The sequence below is a fragment of the Dryobates pubescens genome, chromosome 15 (genome assembly GCF_014839835.1).
Source record: "Dryobates pubescens isolate bDryPub1 chromosome 15, bDryPub1.pri, whole genome shotgun sequence".
In the NCBI taxonomy this organism is placed as follows: Eukaryota; Metazoa; Chordata; class Aves; order Piciformes; family Picidae; genus Dryobates; species Dryobates pubescens.
Window position 1 is genome coordinate 17321748 of NC_071626.1, and position 16705 is coordinate 17338452.

The 16705-nt window shown below is 48.1% G+C and overlaps 2 protein-coding genes across 2 annotated transcripts in view; one reads left to right on the top strand and one right to left on the bottom strand.

Moving 5' to 3' along the window:
- The first annotated feature begins 5136 nt into the window (after positions 1 to 5136).
- LOC104299515 (M1-specific T cell receptor beta chain-like) overlaps positions 5137 to 16705 on the top strand; it is a 29711-nt gene continuing 18142 nt past the window's right edge. Inside the window, exons 1-3 of the mRNA XM_054167598.1 lie at positions 5137 to 5179; positions 7575 to 7872; positions 8558 to 8567. Coding sequence (XP_054023573.1) covers positions 5137 to 5179; positions 7575 to 7872; positions 8558 to 8567 — 351 coding nt within the window. The remainder of the gene's footprint in view (positions 5180 to 7574; positions 7873 to 8557; positions 8568 to 16705) is intronic.
- On the bottom strand, positions 9957 to 12832 carry LOC104299472 (trypsin I-P1-like). The gene is made up of 5 exons (XM_054167640.1): positions 12793 to 12832; positions 11973 to 12141; positions 11139 to 11392; positions 10699 to 10835; positions 9957 to 10106 (listed from the first exon to the last, which is right to left on the bottom strand). Exons 1-5 carry the CDS (start codon positions 12830 to 12832, stop codon positions 9957 to 9959), a joined length of 750 nt encoding a protein of 249 aa, XP_054023615.1.

A 16705-nucleotide genomic window follows, 5' to 3' on the forward strand; every position in this document is an offset into this window, starting at 1 on the left:
TTTTCTTGAGTGGAGTGTGTGTGTTTACCTCCTAGGACACAATCTTTTCCCAGAGGAAAGTGTTCAGAATAATTTCTATGGGGATGAAGAAAGCTCCCTGCTGCCTGATGAGCAAAACTGTTGTGCTGTGGGCTTGCTCCCCATGGCTCTTTGGAAGCATTTCTCTCCCCTAGTCCATATGATCATCCCAGCCTAGGGACTGAGGGATGATTTTTCCTTAGCTATGAGGTATTCTGTGCAGGCTCATTTTTGCCACAGATGCATTTCAGTACGTGGTGGGTTTGGCTGGCGCAGAGGTAGTTTTGTTTGTAGTAGTGAGCGTGTGGCTGTGTTTTGGATTTGTGCTGGAAGCAGTGTTGGTGACACAGAGATGTCATAGGTGCAGCTGAGCAGTGCTTGCACTGAGCCAAGGCCTTTTCTGTTCTTCACACTGCCTTGCATGGCATCACCTAGGGCTGGCTGGTAATCTCCTTGAAGAAAAACTTCCCTCTGAGACTCTCTATGCTGCTTGCTTCAATCAACAAGAGGACACTACTGACCTCTTCCCAGGCTGCTGCCAGAGGTCCAGGCAAAGGTCTTGTGTTCCTAAGGCCTCGATGGCAGACATCTGATGGACCTGGGTCCCTCCCATTCTCCTGTCTGCCTCTCAGAGGCCCCTCTCAAGGGCTCCTGTGAATCCCAGAATTCCATGATGCACGCCGGTGGAGCAGCTCATGGAACAAAGTGATCTCAGAAGAAGGCAAACAGGGCAATGTGATGCACAGCTTGGAGGTCATCCAGCAGACAGACTGCTTCAGAACAGCCCTTCAGGCCTTCCAGTGAGAACTGTGAACAATGAACAGACTCCTTTGCAGGCAGGTTGAAGTTGGAACATCTCCACCCAGCCTCCTCTCCCCCCTCTTCTTTCTTTTAAGACATCAAATCTCTACCTGAAATGTAAATACCCTCTTCTGCTCAATGCTGCTGCTGAACATTTCACTGTAAGGGGTTTTTGAGGGTCCTTAAAAGAGAGATGCTCCAGCTGCAAACAAGTCTCTCATTTCATGCCTCAGAATGCTGGCAGCTCCCAGGGTACAGGAGGATTGGTGAATGGAGAGCAGCTGTGGTAGGTGTTATCAAAGGGCAAGCAGAGGCAGCTGGTATGTCTAGAAATCCATGCTCCTAGTGCAAGTGTTTCAGTCAGCTGTATCATCACTGGACCCAGACAGAGTAAATAAATTTGTCCAGGCTGGTGCAAGATCATGGGAAGGGGAAGCCTGGGTAAACTATGGGCTGGCAGAGGGAAATCTGCCCAGGAGTATAATGTGGGGCAGTTTCTCAGGCTAGTCCTTGTACCTCTCATGGAGCTTGGTGATGCTCTCTTGCCAAGACTGTTCTGTCTGGGGGTAGCTCTTACATTCTACAGAGCTTCTGCCCCTGCAGCTGTTCACAGCTGTGCAGACCTTCTGTCACACCCTCTTGCTTTGCACGGTATTCTGTTTTCACGTCCGATATTTGGACTCTCAGTCTCCTAGAGACACAAAGGACTGTATCATAATTAGTGGCTAGTAAGCAAACCTAGGGCCTTGGTAATTCCACCTTTTCCAGGAAACATGTTGTTGGTATTAATGCTGCCAGCATTCCAAAAGATGTTTGGATGAGTCTTTGGCAGAGTCTGCCTGAAAACCCAAGCCCCACTGCCTAGATATTTGTGTGAGACAGACACCTCTGCTTCCAGTCTAAATCTCTCTTTCCCTCACTGTCTGTTCCCAGGCATTGTGGTATCTGGGGTAATTTTACCTGAGGAGCTTCCATGATGCATCCCAGCACTAAGAGAGAAAGAATCAGGAACATAATACAAATTTGCTCCTGTATTGCTCTTTCCTCAGCCTGAGGCACCTGTGCCCTTCAGGTTGAAGCTCTGCAGGATGCCAAGCCCAAGGCTAGATTTGCGAGGGAACAGCGAGATCCTGCCACTTCAGCCCTGTCTGAGCCAAGCCCTGGTGTATCCCCACCCAGTGTCTCAGTACTTCCAGTCTCTGCCATGGCTTATCACTTATTTCTCTCTTTACTACTCCCTTTTGCCTCAAATTTGTTTTCCACATTCTCCAGATTCTCAGGCATGCAAGACTTTGTCTCTGAGACTTCAAGGCCATGCCAATGAATTGCCACAGTCCAGTTAATGGTTCCTAAGTGAGGCTCTTCCTCTTGTCCCACAGAAGAGGGAGCTGAGATAGGGCTGGGAGTCAAGATGTCTGATGTGAGCACACAGGAGAGTGTGTGTGTTTGTGCACCATTGTGTGTACCCAAGTGTGATGGGCTGTGGTGTGTGTGCATACACATCCACGTGTGTGTGTGTGTGTCCATTTGTCCATGCCACCTCCTCCCCCCAAAACCTAGTTTCCTCTCCCTGGCCTGCTGCATCAAGGATTGATTTGCAACAGATCCAGATTCTGGGCCTGAGAGTCATCTTCCTCCCAGGGGAGAGGGAATCTCATTTCTGGCACACTCTGGGGCACGATGCACTCCCTACAGGCAGTGGGGGCTGGAAGACACTGAGTGCCTGAATTCTAGGGCTCTCTTCCAATTTACAGGGAGATTCCAGGACTTAGTGCAATAGAAGTGATGGACTGGGGGAGCAGCCCAGGTGCCCAAGTTGTATTGGATGGATTAAATCCCCAGTGTGGAGGAATTAAGGGTCTTGGTTTTGTGATGATTGTGCCTGTCTTATATGCGGGCAAGATGCTTTGCTAATGTCCAAAGATGTCCCCTGAAGCAGAGCTCCCTGCCATTGGACATCATCCTGCTTCAGCATTTGTCATGCCAAGGACAATAGCGATTAACAGCCAGGGATGAAACCACTGGCCACGAAAGCTGAGAACAGGACCCAGGGATCAGGTTTCTCAGTATCTCTTTCCCTTCCTGGATCGCTGCAGCTATCTGCTCCAGGCCCAGGACAAGAAGGAATCAAGATTTTGTAGCTGTAGCCCTGCCCCATCCTTCTTTCTGATGGAGAGGTGACACACCCGATTCGAGGTGGAGTGCAGACAACCTTCCCATTTAATGTGCTGGGTGGATAAATTGTCCTACATATAAACCCCGGGTAAGAGTATGCACGTTTGGACCACTGCAGTTAAGATTTTGACCACTTGGTAGCATCGGTTACTGTGGAAAGAACAGGACCCTGCCTCTGTATCTGTGTCATGACTCACATCCTTGATCTGCAGCCACCTCCTCTGAAGTGTGCAGAGCAGCTTCCAGCCCCAGCCCAGCCGGCATCCAGCACCTCACTGAGATGCTCCACAAGCAGAGTCCTAGGTGCATTGCCTCCACCCCCCTAGCAGTTTTCCTACATTATCCATTAACCCCCATGCTACCAGAACCTTCTGCCTCCCTTGCCCAACATAACTCCCCTCAGGGGACTGTATGCTCGCCACCCACCTCAACACCACTGGCTAACTTAAAAAACCCCTCCTGACCCTTTCCCCAAAAGCAACTGTGAGAGGCTTTTCCTTCATCTGGCTATAAACCCCTTGCTTCCTCAGGAAACCAAACATCCAGGCATTCCCTGCTCTAATTCCCAAACCCCACTGCCTTCTAAAGCAAACGGGTTGTCTTGGCTGCTGCCTCTGGTTCTAATGTGCAGATGCACCTGGTTTCCCAGAAATAGGCTGAGAAAGCCATCATTGAGGCAGTCCTTCCCACTCCCAGATCCACAATATTCTCAGAGAAAAGAAGAGTAACCATTTCACTGAAGCATGGAGCAAATAAACTTGGCAGGCACTGGAGGCCAATTCTCCTACAGTCAGTGAAAATGAGGGGTGGATGCAACACATCTGAGGATGTGTGGCTCAAACAGATGCATTCTATTTATTTCAGCTTCTCCCTATTTATCATCCCCAACGGACAAACTCAGGCTCCACCCCAACCATGTGTAACTCCCCACTCCCTTCGCTGTGGAGCCATGGGTCTCTGGATTTGTGGAGAACCTCTGCTGTTTCCTAGTGTCTGCTCTAGCCCACTTGCTACATCCCCTGCCACAAGAAGGCTGCCCTGACTTGATGACCTTTCTTCATCTTCAATGCCACTGAACAGTAAAAGAGAACAGCAGTCCCCAGGAGGAGCTGATACTCAGGTATGTTTTAACACTCCACCAAAGATGTAAGCTGAGAAATCCTTCATGGAGTGTGAGATATAAGCCTTGTCAGGGGTTCTCCAGCTCATGTTGCAGATGCTGGGGAGGGGGAGATCCTGACATGTAAGTGAACTGTGCAACACCATGGTCTCCACCTGTTGATTCAGTGTCTCCTGTGTAGAGTTTTCTTCATGCCTTCCAGTAACCTTTCTTCCTTTGAGTAACAGTGAATCTGGTGACATCCCATTAGCCTTCTCTTTCCCAGAATCATCATGTGGAAGCACCACCAGGCATCCTTGCCCATTTCCACTTGCTTATCCTTCCCTGATGCTAGGCATACATCCAGGCACAGAGTTCAAGAGATCCTATGAGGAGGGGAAAAGTGTTGCCAGCAATGCTCACCATGTTGAAGACCTCTGTGTTTTGTTGTCTGAATTACACTGTGCAGCTGCTTTCAAGACCCTAGTGCTCTCATTAGCTGCACTCCAGCACCACCCCACACACATGAGACCCATCAGCAGGCAGAATGCTTGGGCTGTTTTAGTGTCTTTCCTTGTCCTGCCTCCCACTGATGTTAATTTGTGTGCATAGATAAAAAGACCCCTCACACAGCATGGGGGAAGAGGGGTGAGGTGTGTGTAAGAAGAGCCATGGTTGGGGGAGAGACCAAAAATGCACGGGGAATTGCAAGGGTCACGTGTGTGTTCTTCATCCCTCATTTCCCAGCTCTCAGGGTCTTTAGAAAGAAGCAGGGAGCTTTCAGCTTTATTCTGCCTTGCACACACTCCTGTGTCCCCTCAGCACAGTTCTGGCTGTGGAATCCACTTCTCCTCTCCCTGTACCCCTACCCTCATCTCCACAGGGGTGTGTGCATCATCTCCACACACTCCCAGCCAATCCTTTTGCACATTTCATGTCCTGCCCAGCCCCAGTATTTCTCACCCTCACTCAGTATTTCCTCTTCACATGTCTCTGGGCAACTACAAAAGGTGGGTCCCTGAAAGAGCAGGGGCTTTTCCCCCATGGTTCCTAGCTGGTTCTTTGTGGCCATACTGGCCCCTATAGGTAAGTGAACTCCTCTCACCCCTGCATTCCTACATTGTTTCCACTGCTGCTGTCCCACCTTGTACCCAGTTGCTGGCCGTGCTCCATTCCCCAAAACATTCAGTGCAAGAGCTGGACAATGAGGTGGGCAGGAATCCCTGAACCCTCCTGTGATGGCTGCCTGGTTTTGCTTCTGTGCACAGTCTCCAAATGGTTGGTTGTTTTTCTGACAGAAACTACCCAGGAATATTTCCTGCCCATTGGAGATAGATTGTAAACTCACCTGCTGATCTGAAGAGCTGCGCTGTCTACTCTGCTGCTACCTAGTCTGTCATGTTCCTTCTAAGTCCCTCCTCTACCACACAGTGCCTAGTTCAAGGTTTTTTTCCATTTTTTCCTCCTTCCCAACAATTCTCCTTTTCCATTCCAGCACTGGCTCTGGAACAGTCCCCAGACACAGTGATACAACAAGGCCAGTCTGTGAGTCTGAGCTGTTCCAAGAAGAAATCCTCCAGCACAACTATGTCCTGGTACAAGATGCCTTTGGGGAGCGACTCCAGGATGATCCTAGTGGCTTCTGCAATAACGGGTGGTAAAGCAGACATCGAGAAGAATTTCCAAAGCCATGTCAAGAGCAGTGAAATACAAGGAGACAGGATGGAGCTCTTGATCGAGCATGCCTTTCTCAATGACTCTGGCACCTATTACTGTGCTGAGAGTGAGACACAGTGGCTGGGCTGCTGAGGAAGCTGAGCGCAAACCTCCCCCTGCACCAAAGGGACCTGTTTTTATCCTAACTGATGCTGCATGAGGCAAGATGGTCCTTTTCCACTCCTCACCTCCTCTGCTTTCTAACCTTCCCTTCATCCTCTTGTCGTGCCTTCTCTCCTTGCCACCCCCTTCCTCCTTCGTTTAACTCATTTACATTATATTCACACAGGGGAACATCTCCACTGCAAAGCCCATGACAGCTTTCATCAGTCAGGCACTTGTTTTCTTTTATGGGTTAATCTTCCCCTGCCACACATTCCTGGGCCCACAGCACAGCTACAGATGTGCAGGGGTTCCATTGGGCCTCTGATGCACAGAGTCAGGGTACAGAAACTGGGAGCCTTACTTCCTGCCTGCAGTGATTTCCCCCGGCCTTGGCTTGGTAAACATGGCTGTGCCCCATGCAGAGAAGAGAGGATGTTTTTTTCCAGCTCTGTCCATTCTCATCCTTCTACTCCTGTGCTGAATTCTGCAAAAGGGAGGTTAGCAATCAGCTCTTCTCTTCTGGAGAAGGTAAGTCTCTGCCATCACATCCCATGGTAAACTTGCTGCATGGTGCAGTCTCCCTAGAGGTAGCCTTTTCTCCCCTTGAGATCTCTCTTTGGAGGAAAAGAAGAGCAGTCACAGAAATCCTCTCTCCCATGATACAGACTCCAGGTTGACCAGTCAGCAGTGTTTCCCATACCTGGGCAACATAATGAGGGGCACTGGGATAAGCTGAGAAGATTCCACATGGCAGCTTGCAGAGCAGGGAGTCGCTGAGCGTGAGGGTGCCTAGAGAGGAGATGCAGCACAGACATAAACATGCATTTCTGAGCTCTCTTTCTCTTCCCTTCATTTGGTGCCTTCATTGTGCATCTCTGTGCTGTGCATGCACCCAGGCTGCCATGCGGAGCCATCATGCTCCTGTGAGAGCACTTTATCTCCTGCCTGTATACACACACATACATACAGCAGGAAGCTGGTGGAGCAGGATGCATGCACCTGATGCCTGCATGCAGATGCCACTCCCCACTGTTCTTAGCCAGCCAGCTGCTCTCACTCATTGCCCTGCCCACCTGCAAAGAGACATCTCTCTTTCTTAGCCTCTCCTCTTCTTGAATCCTTCTGCCTGTGTCGTCACCACAAGCAGGTTGCTGGAAGGAGGTGGCCTTTCTCCATGGTTCTCCAATGGTTCCTTATGGCTATCCTGGTGCCTGTGGGTAAGCGAGTTTCCCTTCCACTTGAACAGCTGCACTGGAGTTACAGCAGCTCCCTCATCTGTCTAGCCAGTTGCTGGCAGTGCCCCATTCCCCAAGACTTCCAGGGGGAGGATGGGCAATGAACGAGGTGACCTTTTTCTCCACCTCTTTATTCTGAAAAATCTACAGAAATTTAGCTTGTTTGGTTTTTCTTTTCTGACCCATCTTACTATTTCAGATGAGAGCACTAAAGTAATTATTTTTCCCAACAAATCTTCTATTTTATTTGAAGCTGGTTTGCAGAGTTTTATTTCTCCTGCATGGTGCTCTCAGAGAAATGGAGCACTGTCCCATAGCTTGCTGACATCATTATGCCACCCTATCCCATATTATGCTTCAAAGATGTGCTTTCATGCCCCTTTCAACATATTTCACTCCTCACATCTCTTCCCTTCTCTTTCCAGGCCAGGCACTCCATCAGTCACCAGACATGGTTGTTCGAGTGGGAGACTCTCTCACTCTGGACTGTTCCCGAAAGACAAAAGACTTCTTCACCATGTACTGGTACAAATTGCCTGTGGGGAAGGATGCTGCTCTGCAGTTGGTTGTATGGTCACTGGAAGGTAGGCCAGCAGAGATTGAGGAGAAATTCAGAAGCCACGTACAGAGCAATGGGACTAAGGACAGCCGCTTATCTATGAAGATAGATCATGCCCTGCTCAATGACTCAGGCACATACTTCTGTGCTGAGCAAGACACACAGTGACTGCAAAGCCAGAGCAGCACAGCACAAACCTTTCCATGCAGACAGGGATCTGGCCATAACACATGCACAACACTGTATTTGACAGTACCAAATTTCTCCTCTTGCCCTCCAACTCTGCAGGATTAAAGGAAAGGGTGGCACAGTCTGTCTTCCACTTGTCTCTAATTTCTTTCCTATTCTATCCCACCTCTGAAACACCTTTTGACCCTTTCTTCTTATATACACTGACTTGCCTCATTTCTCTTATTTCCATAGATTGCCTCTCACTTTACTCCTCTACTCATTCTGTCCCCTTCTCCTTTCTTCTGTGCCCTCTCTCCCACCAATTTCTGTCCTGTTTTCTTCTATTTAAGCATATTTTAAAAATAAGTCCATTTTTGTCCAGTCTGTGAAGCTTCACAAAACTCATATTGATTCATTGACCCACCTTCTTGAAGTCCCTCTGGATGATATCACTCTTCCCAGTGTTGCATTGCCTGCTCACTAGCTGAGGGTGCTCTGTCCCGTTAAGCAAGTCATTAACAAGCATATTGCATACCGGTAGCAAATCGGTAAGATAGCATTAACAAATCAGCCCTGTGCTACACGTCTTGTGGCCAGCCTCCAGCTGGACTTCATGCATTGGTTACCACCCTCAGAGCCTGGCAGTTTGGTCACGCATCTTACTCTCCACTTATCTAGCCCATACTTCATCAGAGTGTGTATGAAGATGTGATGGTGGGAGATGGTGTCAGATGACCTCTGCAGATGTCTGTTGCTCTTATTAGATAGCACAAAGGAGAAAACAGCTTTGTAAGTTACCTCTTTTCATGGCATGGTCCACTGCAGGCATTAGTGATGTTTTAGTCATGTAAGAGGGGAAGTCTTATGAGGATATTCCATCAATCTGACAATCAGGAATGGCCTAAAAGCTGGAAAATGGAATCTCTTCTTTACGCACTGGAGGCCTTAACAACTTGTGAGGGAAAGTGACAGAGGAGTGAGGCAGATTCCAGACTACTCTTCTCAACATTCCTGTCTGCCGTATTTCAGAATGCACCAGTGATAGAATTTCTTTGTCCCTATTTTCATCTCATCATTTCTTCATCCTCTGACCTCTGACATTTTTATCTCATTTCTCCTAACATACCAGGCAAAGCATAGTATAGCATAGCATAGAATAGACTAGAATAGATATCAACCATCCCCCACTCACAATATTCAGGGAGGGAGACAAGGTCAGGGCACCACAGGTCAGGGAATCTGCATCTGTCAGTGGCTCTCAAGTAAGAATTCTGTCTCCTGATGGAAACACATTGAAGGGAAGGATGACAAGCTGCAGCTCAGGGCTTTTTCTGGAAGAGGGCAAATAATGAGAAGGAATTAATCCAGTGCTTCCAGAGCAATCGGACACAGAGCAATGGTCTGGTCCTGTTCGTACAATGCGCCTATCTCAGTGGCTATAGGAGGCACCTACACATCCCACTGGCAATTATGTCAGCTTTTCCCTGGACTTCCAATTTTAGTGTCAGCTAGGATCAGGAGGAATGAAACCAGAAGCCAGGAATATCCATATTCTTTTGAATCTTTCAGGAAAACCAGGCAGTCCCAACCCAAGCAGTTAACAGAGTAAAAAGGTGCAGACAACAGCCTCAGTGGCATAGGTACAAGAATAGAGCAGGCTCTAGCAAGAGGTTGTGCCATTCACCAAGAGCTGCTTTCAGGGAGGTTCCGCTAGGGACTCCTCAGTCTTACTGTAGGGGGTGGGAGCAGGGGCCATGGTGAGAGCTTGTGTGGCTGCCTGCTGTTTTCTACAGTAGGAGTGTGCTGCCTGCACCATTGAGCAGACTCTCTCAGCTGCATTAGGCAGTTTCGTAGCCCCTGACTACATGCTGATAAACAGCAAAGATGTCCTGCTCCAGAAACTGCTGCAAAATGAGTCTGCCAAAGAGTCCATACCTCACCCTATGGAAAAACTCAGAGAAACACTGCACAAAGAAGGGGTGCCTGAAAATCTTTATTTTTTTATATCTTTGCATGTCCTGTTATGAAAGGGGGAAACATGCTGAGGAGGAAAAGGAGGTGACAGAGTGAGAGTGTCTCAGTTGGCAGTGATGGTTGACTCGATCCAGGAGACGTAATTGCAGACCTTGGTGTAAACTCCAGGATAGCCTTTCTTTGCACAGCCAATCCCCCAGGAAACAATGCCCTGGAGCTGCCCATTGCAGACTACTGGACCGCCAGAATCGCCCTGTGCACATGAAGAAGGAGGACAGTCAGCAAACGGTATCAGCGTAAGGGATGAGCCAGACACTGCAGAAATTCAAGGGAGCTCCCCTGTGCTTTTCCTCCACCCAAGCTGTACAAAAGGGAATTTCTGCTTGCCACTCTGTGCCTGATGCTCCTGTGCCTCACTTGAGCTCCAAGGACACCACAGCTAAGGGAGAGTAAGCTGCCTGGTTCTGACGGATGCAGTCCCTGGCAGATGCTTAGAGTGTGGATGTGCATCTTAAACTTTATTCTGCCAAAGAGCTCTGTGGAGACAGGCTCATGTGAAATGAAGAACAATTGCCAGATGTGCTCCTTTTCAAATGCCTATGGGATAAGAGGTGGCATAGTCTGCTTGTGGAGATTTAGGGCAGAGGTACTTGCTTCCTTAGAAAAGGGCCAGTGGCTAAAGGAAGAACCTAACCTCACTCAGGAAGCAGCTGTCACCTGAAGCCTCCCTTGTTGTTCAAAAAACCAACATTCAGCTGCCATGAGTATTAGTGGATTCTCCACCAGGAGAGCTCCTCTACTAGGCAGGAGAGAAAGATATGGGAGAGGAGAGGCCGATGTTTTACCTGGCAGGAGTCTTTTCCTCCCTCCAGGAATCCTACGCATATCATGTTCCTTGTGATTTGCCCAGGGTAGGCTTGGGAGCAGTCGCTTGCAGGGAGTACAGGAGCCTTCAGGCACTGCAGGGTGTCTGGGTAGTTAACTACAAGAAAACAAGGAGAGGTGGTTGATGACATTGGTTCATTGCAAGCAGGGAGCTAAGAGCTACTCTTGTGACAGATACCGGGAGATTGAGTCTGTGTTTGTAACACCACACAAAAGCACTCTGTAAAAGCTTGACTTTAAAGCAGTTAAATGAATACTGCCCTACACAACCGGATCGCCCCAAAACTCTCTGTCTCTCAACACTTGTCTGTGCTTAGGCTGTACTGCTCAGACTTAAGAGTGAGGACTTAGAGAGTGTCCAGGGCCCTCATCATACTGTGTGTTCCCACAGGATACTCACTGCCGCTGCTGAGTGTGTTGCCCCAGCCAGAGATGAGGCATGTGGTGCCTGCTTGCACACAGGAAGTAGGCAGAGGAATTGTCTGGACAGCTCTGTTGAGCTGGGCTGGTGTGGCAAGCTTGATGAGCATGATGTCATTGTCCAGTGTCGAGCCGCTGTAGCCGGAGTGGCGGATGACTTTAGCGGAATTAATGAACTGCTGAGTGGATTCCGTGGCGGCCAGGTTGTGTTTGCCAAGCTGCACTTGGATACGACTGCAGAAGAGAAGGAATGGCCACATCCATTACTGCTCCTGACAGGGCATGTGCAATCTCTCGGCCACCATGTGCACTCCCTTCAACACTGCTGTCGTAGCAGCCGCAGCCTTCATGCAGGCTGTGTCTCCTGAGCTGTGGTAAGTCCTGAGGATCTACACTGAGCTCTTACCTGCTCCCAGGACAGGTGCTGAATTTCTGCAGGCTTATTTTGCTGCACTGGAACAGCTTGAATATGTAACAGCTCTTTACACAAGCATTCTGGCAAAGGGCAAACTGCCATTCCCTGACCACATTTGTCTTCCTGGTCCCCCCTGACTATCTTCTAACAAGACGAATGCAATTTCTAAGAAATCCCAGCCCGTACCTGGCCAGGAGTTACCACATTGCCATTTCAGAACGTGCTCTGCATGCACAGAAACACTTGCACTTAGGATGCCTCAGCCCAGCTTCCTGAATGAGCCACCCATTCCTTGGCCGTCTCCTGTCACAACGCAGTCACTTCCGTCTTTGGATACCTGCTGGCAGTGAACTGGAGGAAAGAAGTAGACTATGGAAGAACAAATTTGATTGCACTCACGACTTGTAGCAGTGAGCAGCTGACAGGACCCACTGGCTGCTGATGAGGGAACCTCCACAGAAGTGATAGCCAGAATTCAGGGACACCTGATAGGGAACAGAGTTCTCCGCACAGGTGTAGCCTCCCACGATCTTGTCATCGTCATCATCACCGCTGATGGGATAGGCAACTGGGAGACAAGAAGTGGCACACGTCAACCTCTGGCAGAAGGAATCCTCTGCCCCTGTGACTGAAGCATCTCACTTGTAGGCTCTGCTTCTACAAAGACTGACAGCAGCAGTGGTGGGGCAGGCTAACAGATGCTCACTTGCTGCTCCCCAGAATAATGCCATCAGGGTTAGGTGCAGCCATGTCTCACACATCTGTGTCTAAGGCACTGGCTGCTAGTCCCAGGGCATCTCTGCCGGGATCCTGCCCGCAGTAGCCGTTGAGAGAAGACCTAAGTACAACACAGGTCTGCAGTGACATTTCCTCAGCACCCTGGCCCACAATTGACCCATTTACAGCAGCTTCAGGACATTCTGGGCCTGGGCATTAGCTTTGTAATTCATAGTTCTTAAGAGAGAGACAGTCTGGTTTGTTGAAGCTACGGACACGTTTCGGCAGTCCTGTGTCACAAGCCCCTGTGAAGGGATTCATTCCTCATTTGGTGACACCAGAGACTATCAACAGACAGCAGCCAAAGAGGTAGTAGATTCTGCCCTGAGACTGCTGCAAGCTGAAAGTGCATTTCACTTTCCCAGCACACACTACCTGGTGAACTTGCTCAGAAAATCAGCTTCCTCATCCACTGCAACAACAGAAGAGAAAATCTACTCACCAGCCACACCCACAAAGGCGAGCAGCAGTAAGTGCTTCATGGTCTCGACACCACCTCGAGCCCAGAGTGCTGCACTGGAAGGGTGAGCTGCTAGAAATACATTTTCTGAAGAGGCCTTATCTCTCATCCAAGGTTTTTTCCAGGCAAAAAGTACACAGTGAAAAATTCAAAGATCCAAATGTGGGCAATTAGCAGGCACTGGCAGCAAGTGCAAATAGCATCTCAGTTAATCATAAACTTTTCTTAGGATAGAGAGCCATTTTCTAATTGTTCCAGAGGGCAGCCTTCCCTTTGGAAATACTTTGGGGCTTTGGAAGATGCCTGGTTGGGTGCCTGCATCATTCTGTGTGGAGTTTCTCCTGGAAGCTCTAAGTTGCAGCTAAGGAACCCTAAGACACTTAGGCATTTATTCTGAAACCAACAAAGCCAAGTCCAAAGCTCCTCAGTGCTGTTAAGTTCATTTGAGCAAAATCCTTGAGTGGAGTGTGTGTGTTTACCTCCTAGGACACAATCTTTTCCCAGAGGAAAGTGTTCAAAATAATTTCTATGGGGATGAAGAAAGCTCCCTGCTGCCTGATGAGCAAAACTGTTGTGCTGTGGGCTTGCTCCCCATGGCTCTTTGGAAGCATTTCTCTCCCCTAGTCCATATGATCATCCCAGCCTAGGGACTGAGGGATGATTTTTTTCCTTAGCTATGAGGTATTCTGTGCAGGCTCATTTTTGCCACAGATGCATTTCAGTACGTGGTGGGTTTGGCTGGCGCAGAGGTAGTTTTGTTTGTAGTAGTGAGCGTGTGGCTGTGTTTTGGATTTGTGCTGGAAGCAGTGTTGGTGACACAGAGATGTCATAGGTGCAGCTGAGCAGTGCTTGCACTGAGCCAAGGCCTTTTCTGTTCTTCACACTGCCTTGCATGGCATCACCTAGGGCTGGCTGGTAATCTCCTTGAAGAAAAACTTCCCTCTGAGACTCTCTATGCTGCTTGCTTCAATCAACAAGAGGACACTACTGACCTCTTCCCAGGCTGCTGCCAGAGGTCCAGGCAAAGGTCTTGTGTTCCTAAGGGCTCGATGGCAGATATCTGATGGACCTGGGTCCCTCCCATTCTCCTGTCTGCCTCTCAGAGGCCCCTCTCAAGGGCTCCTGTGAATCCCAGAATTCCATGATGCACGCCGGTGGAGCAGCTCATGGAACAAAGTGATCTCAGAAGAAGGCAAACAGGGCAATGTGATGCACAGCTTGGAGGTCATCCAGCAGACAGACTGCTTCAGAACAGCCCTTCAGGCCTTCCAGTGAGAACTGTGAACAATGAACAGACTCCTTTGCAGGCAGGTTGAAGTTGGAACATCTCTACCCAGCCTCCTCTCCCCCCTCTTCTTTCTTTTAAGACATCAAACCTCTACCTGAAATGTAAATACCCTCTTCTGCTCAATGCTGCTGCTGAACATTTCACTGTAAGGGGTTTTTGAGGGTCCTTAAAAGAGAGATGCTCCAGCTGCACCAAGTCTCTCATTTCATGCCTCAGAATGCTGGCAGCTCCCAGGGCACAGGAGGATTGGTGAATGGAGAGCAGCTGTGGTAGGTGTTATCAAAGGGCAAGCAGAGGCAGCTGGTATGTCTAGAAATCCATGCTCCTAGTGCAAGTGTTTCAGTCAGCTGTATCATCACTGGACCCAGATAGGGTAAATAAATTTGTCCAGGCTGGTGCAAGATCATGGGAAGGGGAAGCCTGGGTAAACTATGGGCTGGCAGAGGGAACTCTGCCCAGGAGTATAATGTGGGGCAGTTTCTCAGGCTAGTCCTTGTACCTCTCACGGAGCTTGGTGATGCTCTCTTCCCAAGACTGTTCTGTCTGGGGGTAGCTCTTACATTCTACAGAGCTTCTGCCCCTGCAGCTGTTCACAGCTGTGCAAACCTTCTGTCACACCCTAGGCATATCAAAATCAAAATGTTGTCAGTCTAGCTACTCTTCGGATGGTAGTGACATGATAGGCAATTCCTGAGAGACACACTAGAGGTCCCGAGTTACATCTTCCAGAGACTTGCTTTTTTTTCTCAGTGTGTGTTTGCAATGATTTTGTGTTTCCTAAGACAGAAAATTTGCTCTGTATAAAAATCTTCATCCTGGGATTAGCAATACATTCTAATGGATGTGACTAGAGGAAAATATGGAGCCCAGCACAAATGATTTTGCCTTGTCTCAGAGTTCTTAGACAGCAAAGTCTTAGAATTCATTTCTCATCATGTCTATGATATAGTCTCTCCCTTCAGGAGTTGAAGTCTGATTACCACTAGAGGAAAAGGTTTTTAACAGGTCCAGCATGACAGGCAAAATCAAACACTGTAGTGTCTCCATGCACAAGACATGTTGAGGTCACTTGAAGAAATTAATCACAACAGCAGTGTCCCATGGAACAGTCTCATCATGACCCACCGAAGTTTCTCAAGTTGTCCCATCCTAGTAGTAAGGGGAAAGGGCTAAATCTCAATAAATTCAGACAGAGAACAAACAGAATCAAGACAAGACTCCCATGGAAGATAAAAAAAAATAAGTTGTGAGGAGTAAAGGCTAAAAATTATGCATCAAAAGAAAATCTGTGTCAAAACCATTATTGAATAGGAAGGTAAATTTGGCCAAACTGCTCTATCAACTTTGAAAGCAGCATTAAAAAAAATCAAAGAAAAGTGAAAAAAAATATATGAAAGGTAATAAAAATCACTATTCTGTATTGTCTATGTTTTCCTGACAAGTCACTGAATCTGTAGCATATCCAGCATGGGGGTCAGCCTTGCTGGAATAGGGGTAAGGAATAATTTCTCCCAAGAAAGCCTGCAGTACCAAGAACCGGCAGGGACAAAGCAGTAGCCATTGTCAAAAGCCTATTTATCATGTGCTAAGTGCCCCTGACACTGGAGATCATACAAAACTTTTATATATAATATAGAACATATTTTCTTTCCTGTCTGGGAAGAAGCCATATCCTCTCAGGTAATTTCTGTTTTCTTAAAAGATTGAGATAGGGAACGTTTGCTACCCATGTCTTTGAGATTCACACTGCTCTGAATCATGTATGACCTTAGGAACTCAGCCTTAGACCTGGAGAAAGTACAATATCACCAACTCACAGACAGACATGCCTTCTCTATGGGTATATCACAGAACCATAGAACCAGCCAGGTTGGAAAAGACCTCAGAGATCATCAAGTCCAACCTATGAAGATCGAAGGAAGATATGAATTGCCCCAGAGCTTCAGAAAAATATGGGAGGGGGGATATCAACAACAACAAAACAAACCAACCAAAACTGCACATCAATAAAAGGAACCTGATTATGTACCATGGGACCAGAGCAGATACATCCATGAGTCCTGAAGGAATTTGTGACCAAGGTGGCTAGGTCCATGGCTTTTGCTTTCAGAAAAACAGGCTGGCAGAGAGGCCTTGCTTTTTGTAATTCAAAAGTGAATTAGAGGTCTCAGGAAGATTAAACAGCAAGGAGTATGCTCTCTGGACTGGAAAACTGAAGAAATTACTATGTGATTAAATGTAACTTTTGTTCCTCCTGCTATCCTGGTCTATCACCTTTGCTTCTCTCTAAAATGAGTTCGAAGTCGTGAGGTATCATCTTTCAGCAATTAAGAACGTCTCTCCAGAATGAAACAATACCTATTTACTGGAATAAACTCTTCTGGAAAGATGGCCACAGGTGTAAATGCATCCAAAAACTGATCTATGCAGCCAGCATTCCCAGTTTCTTGGCTGGGGTCCAACGCTCACACACACACACAATGAAGGAATGACAGAAAGTCCAAAATTCAGCCAGCAATATACTGGTCTGCAAGCAATTCCAGGCTTTTGTCAGGAGCTCAGAACACTGCCCATTTTGCAGCAAGGCTAAAGCAAAACTTAAAGCCA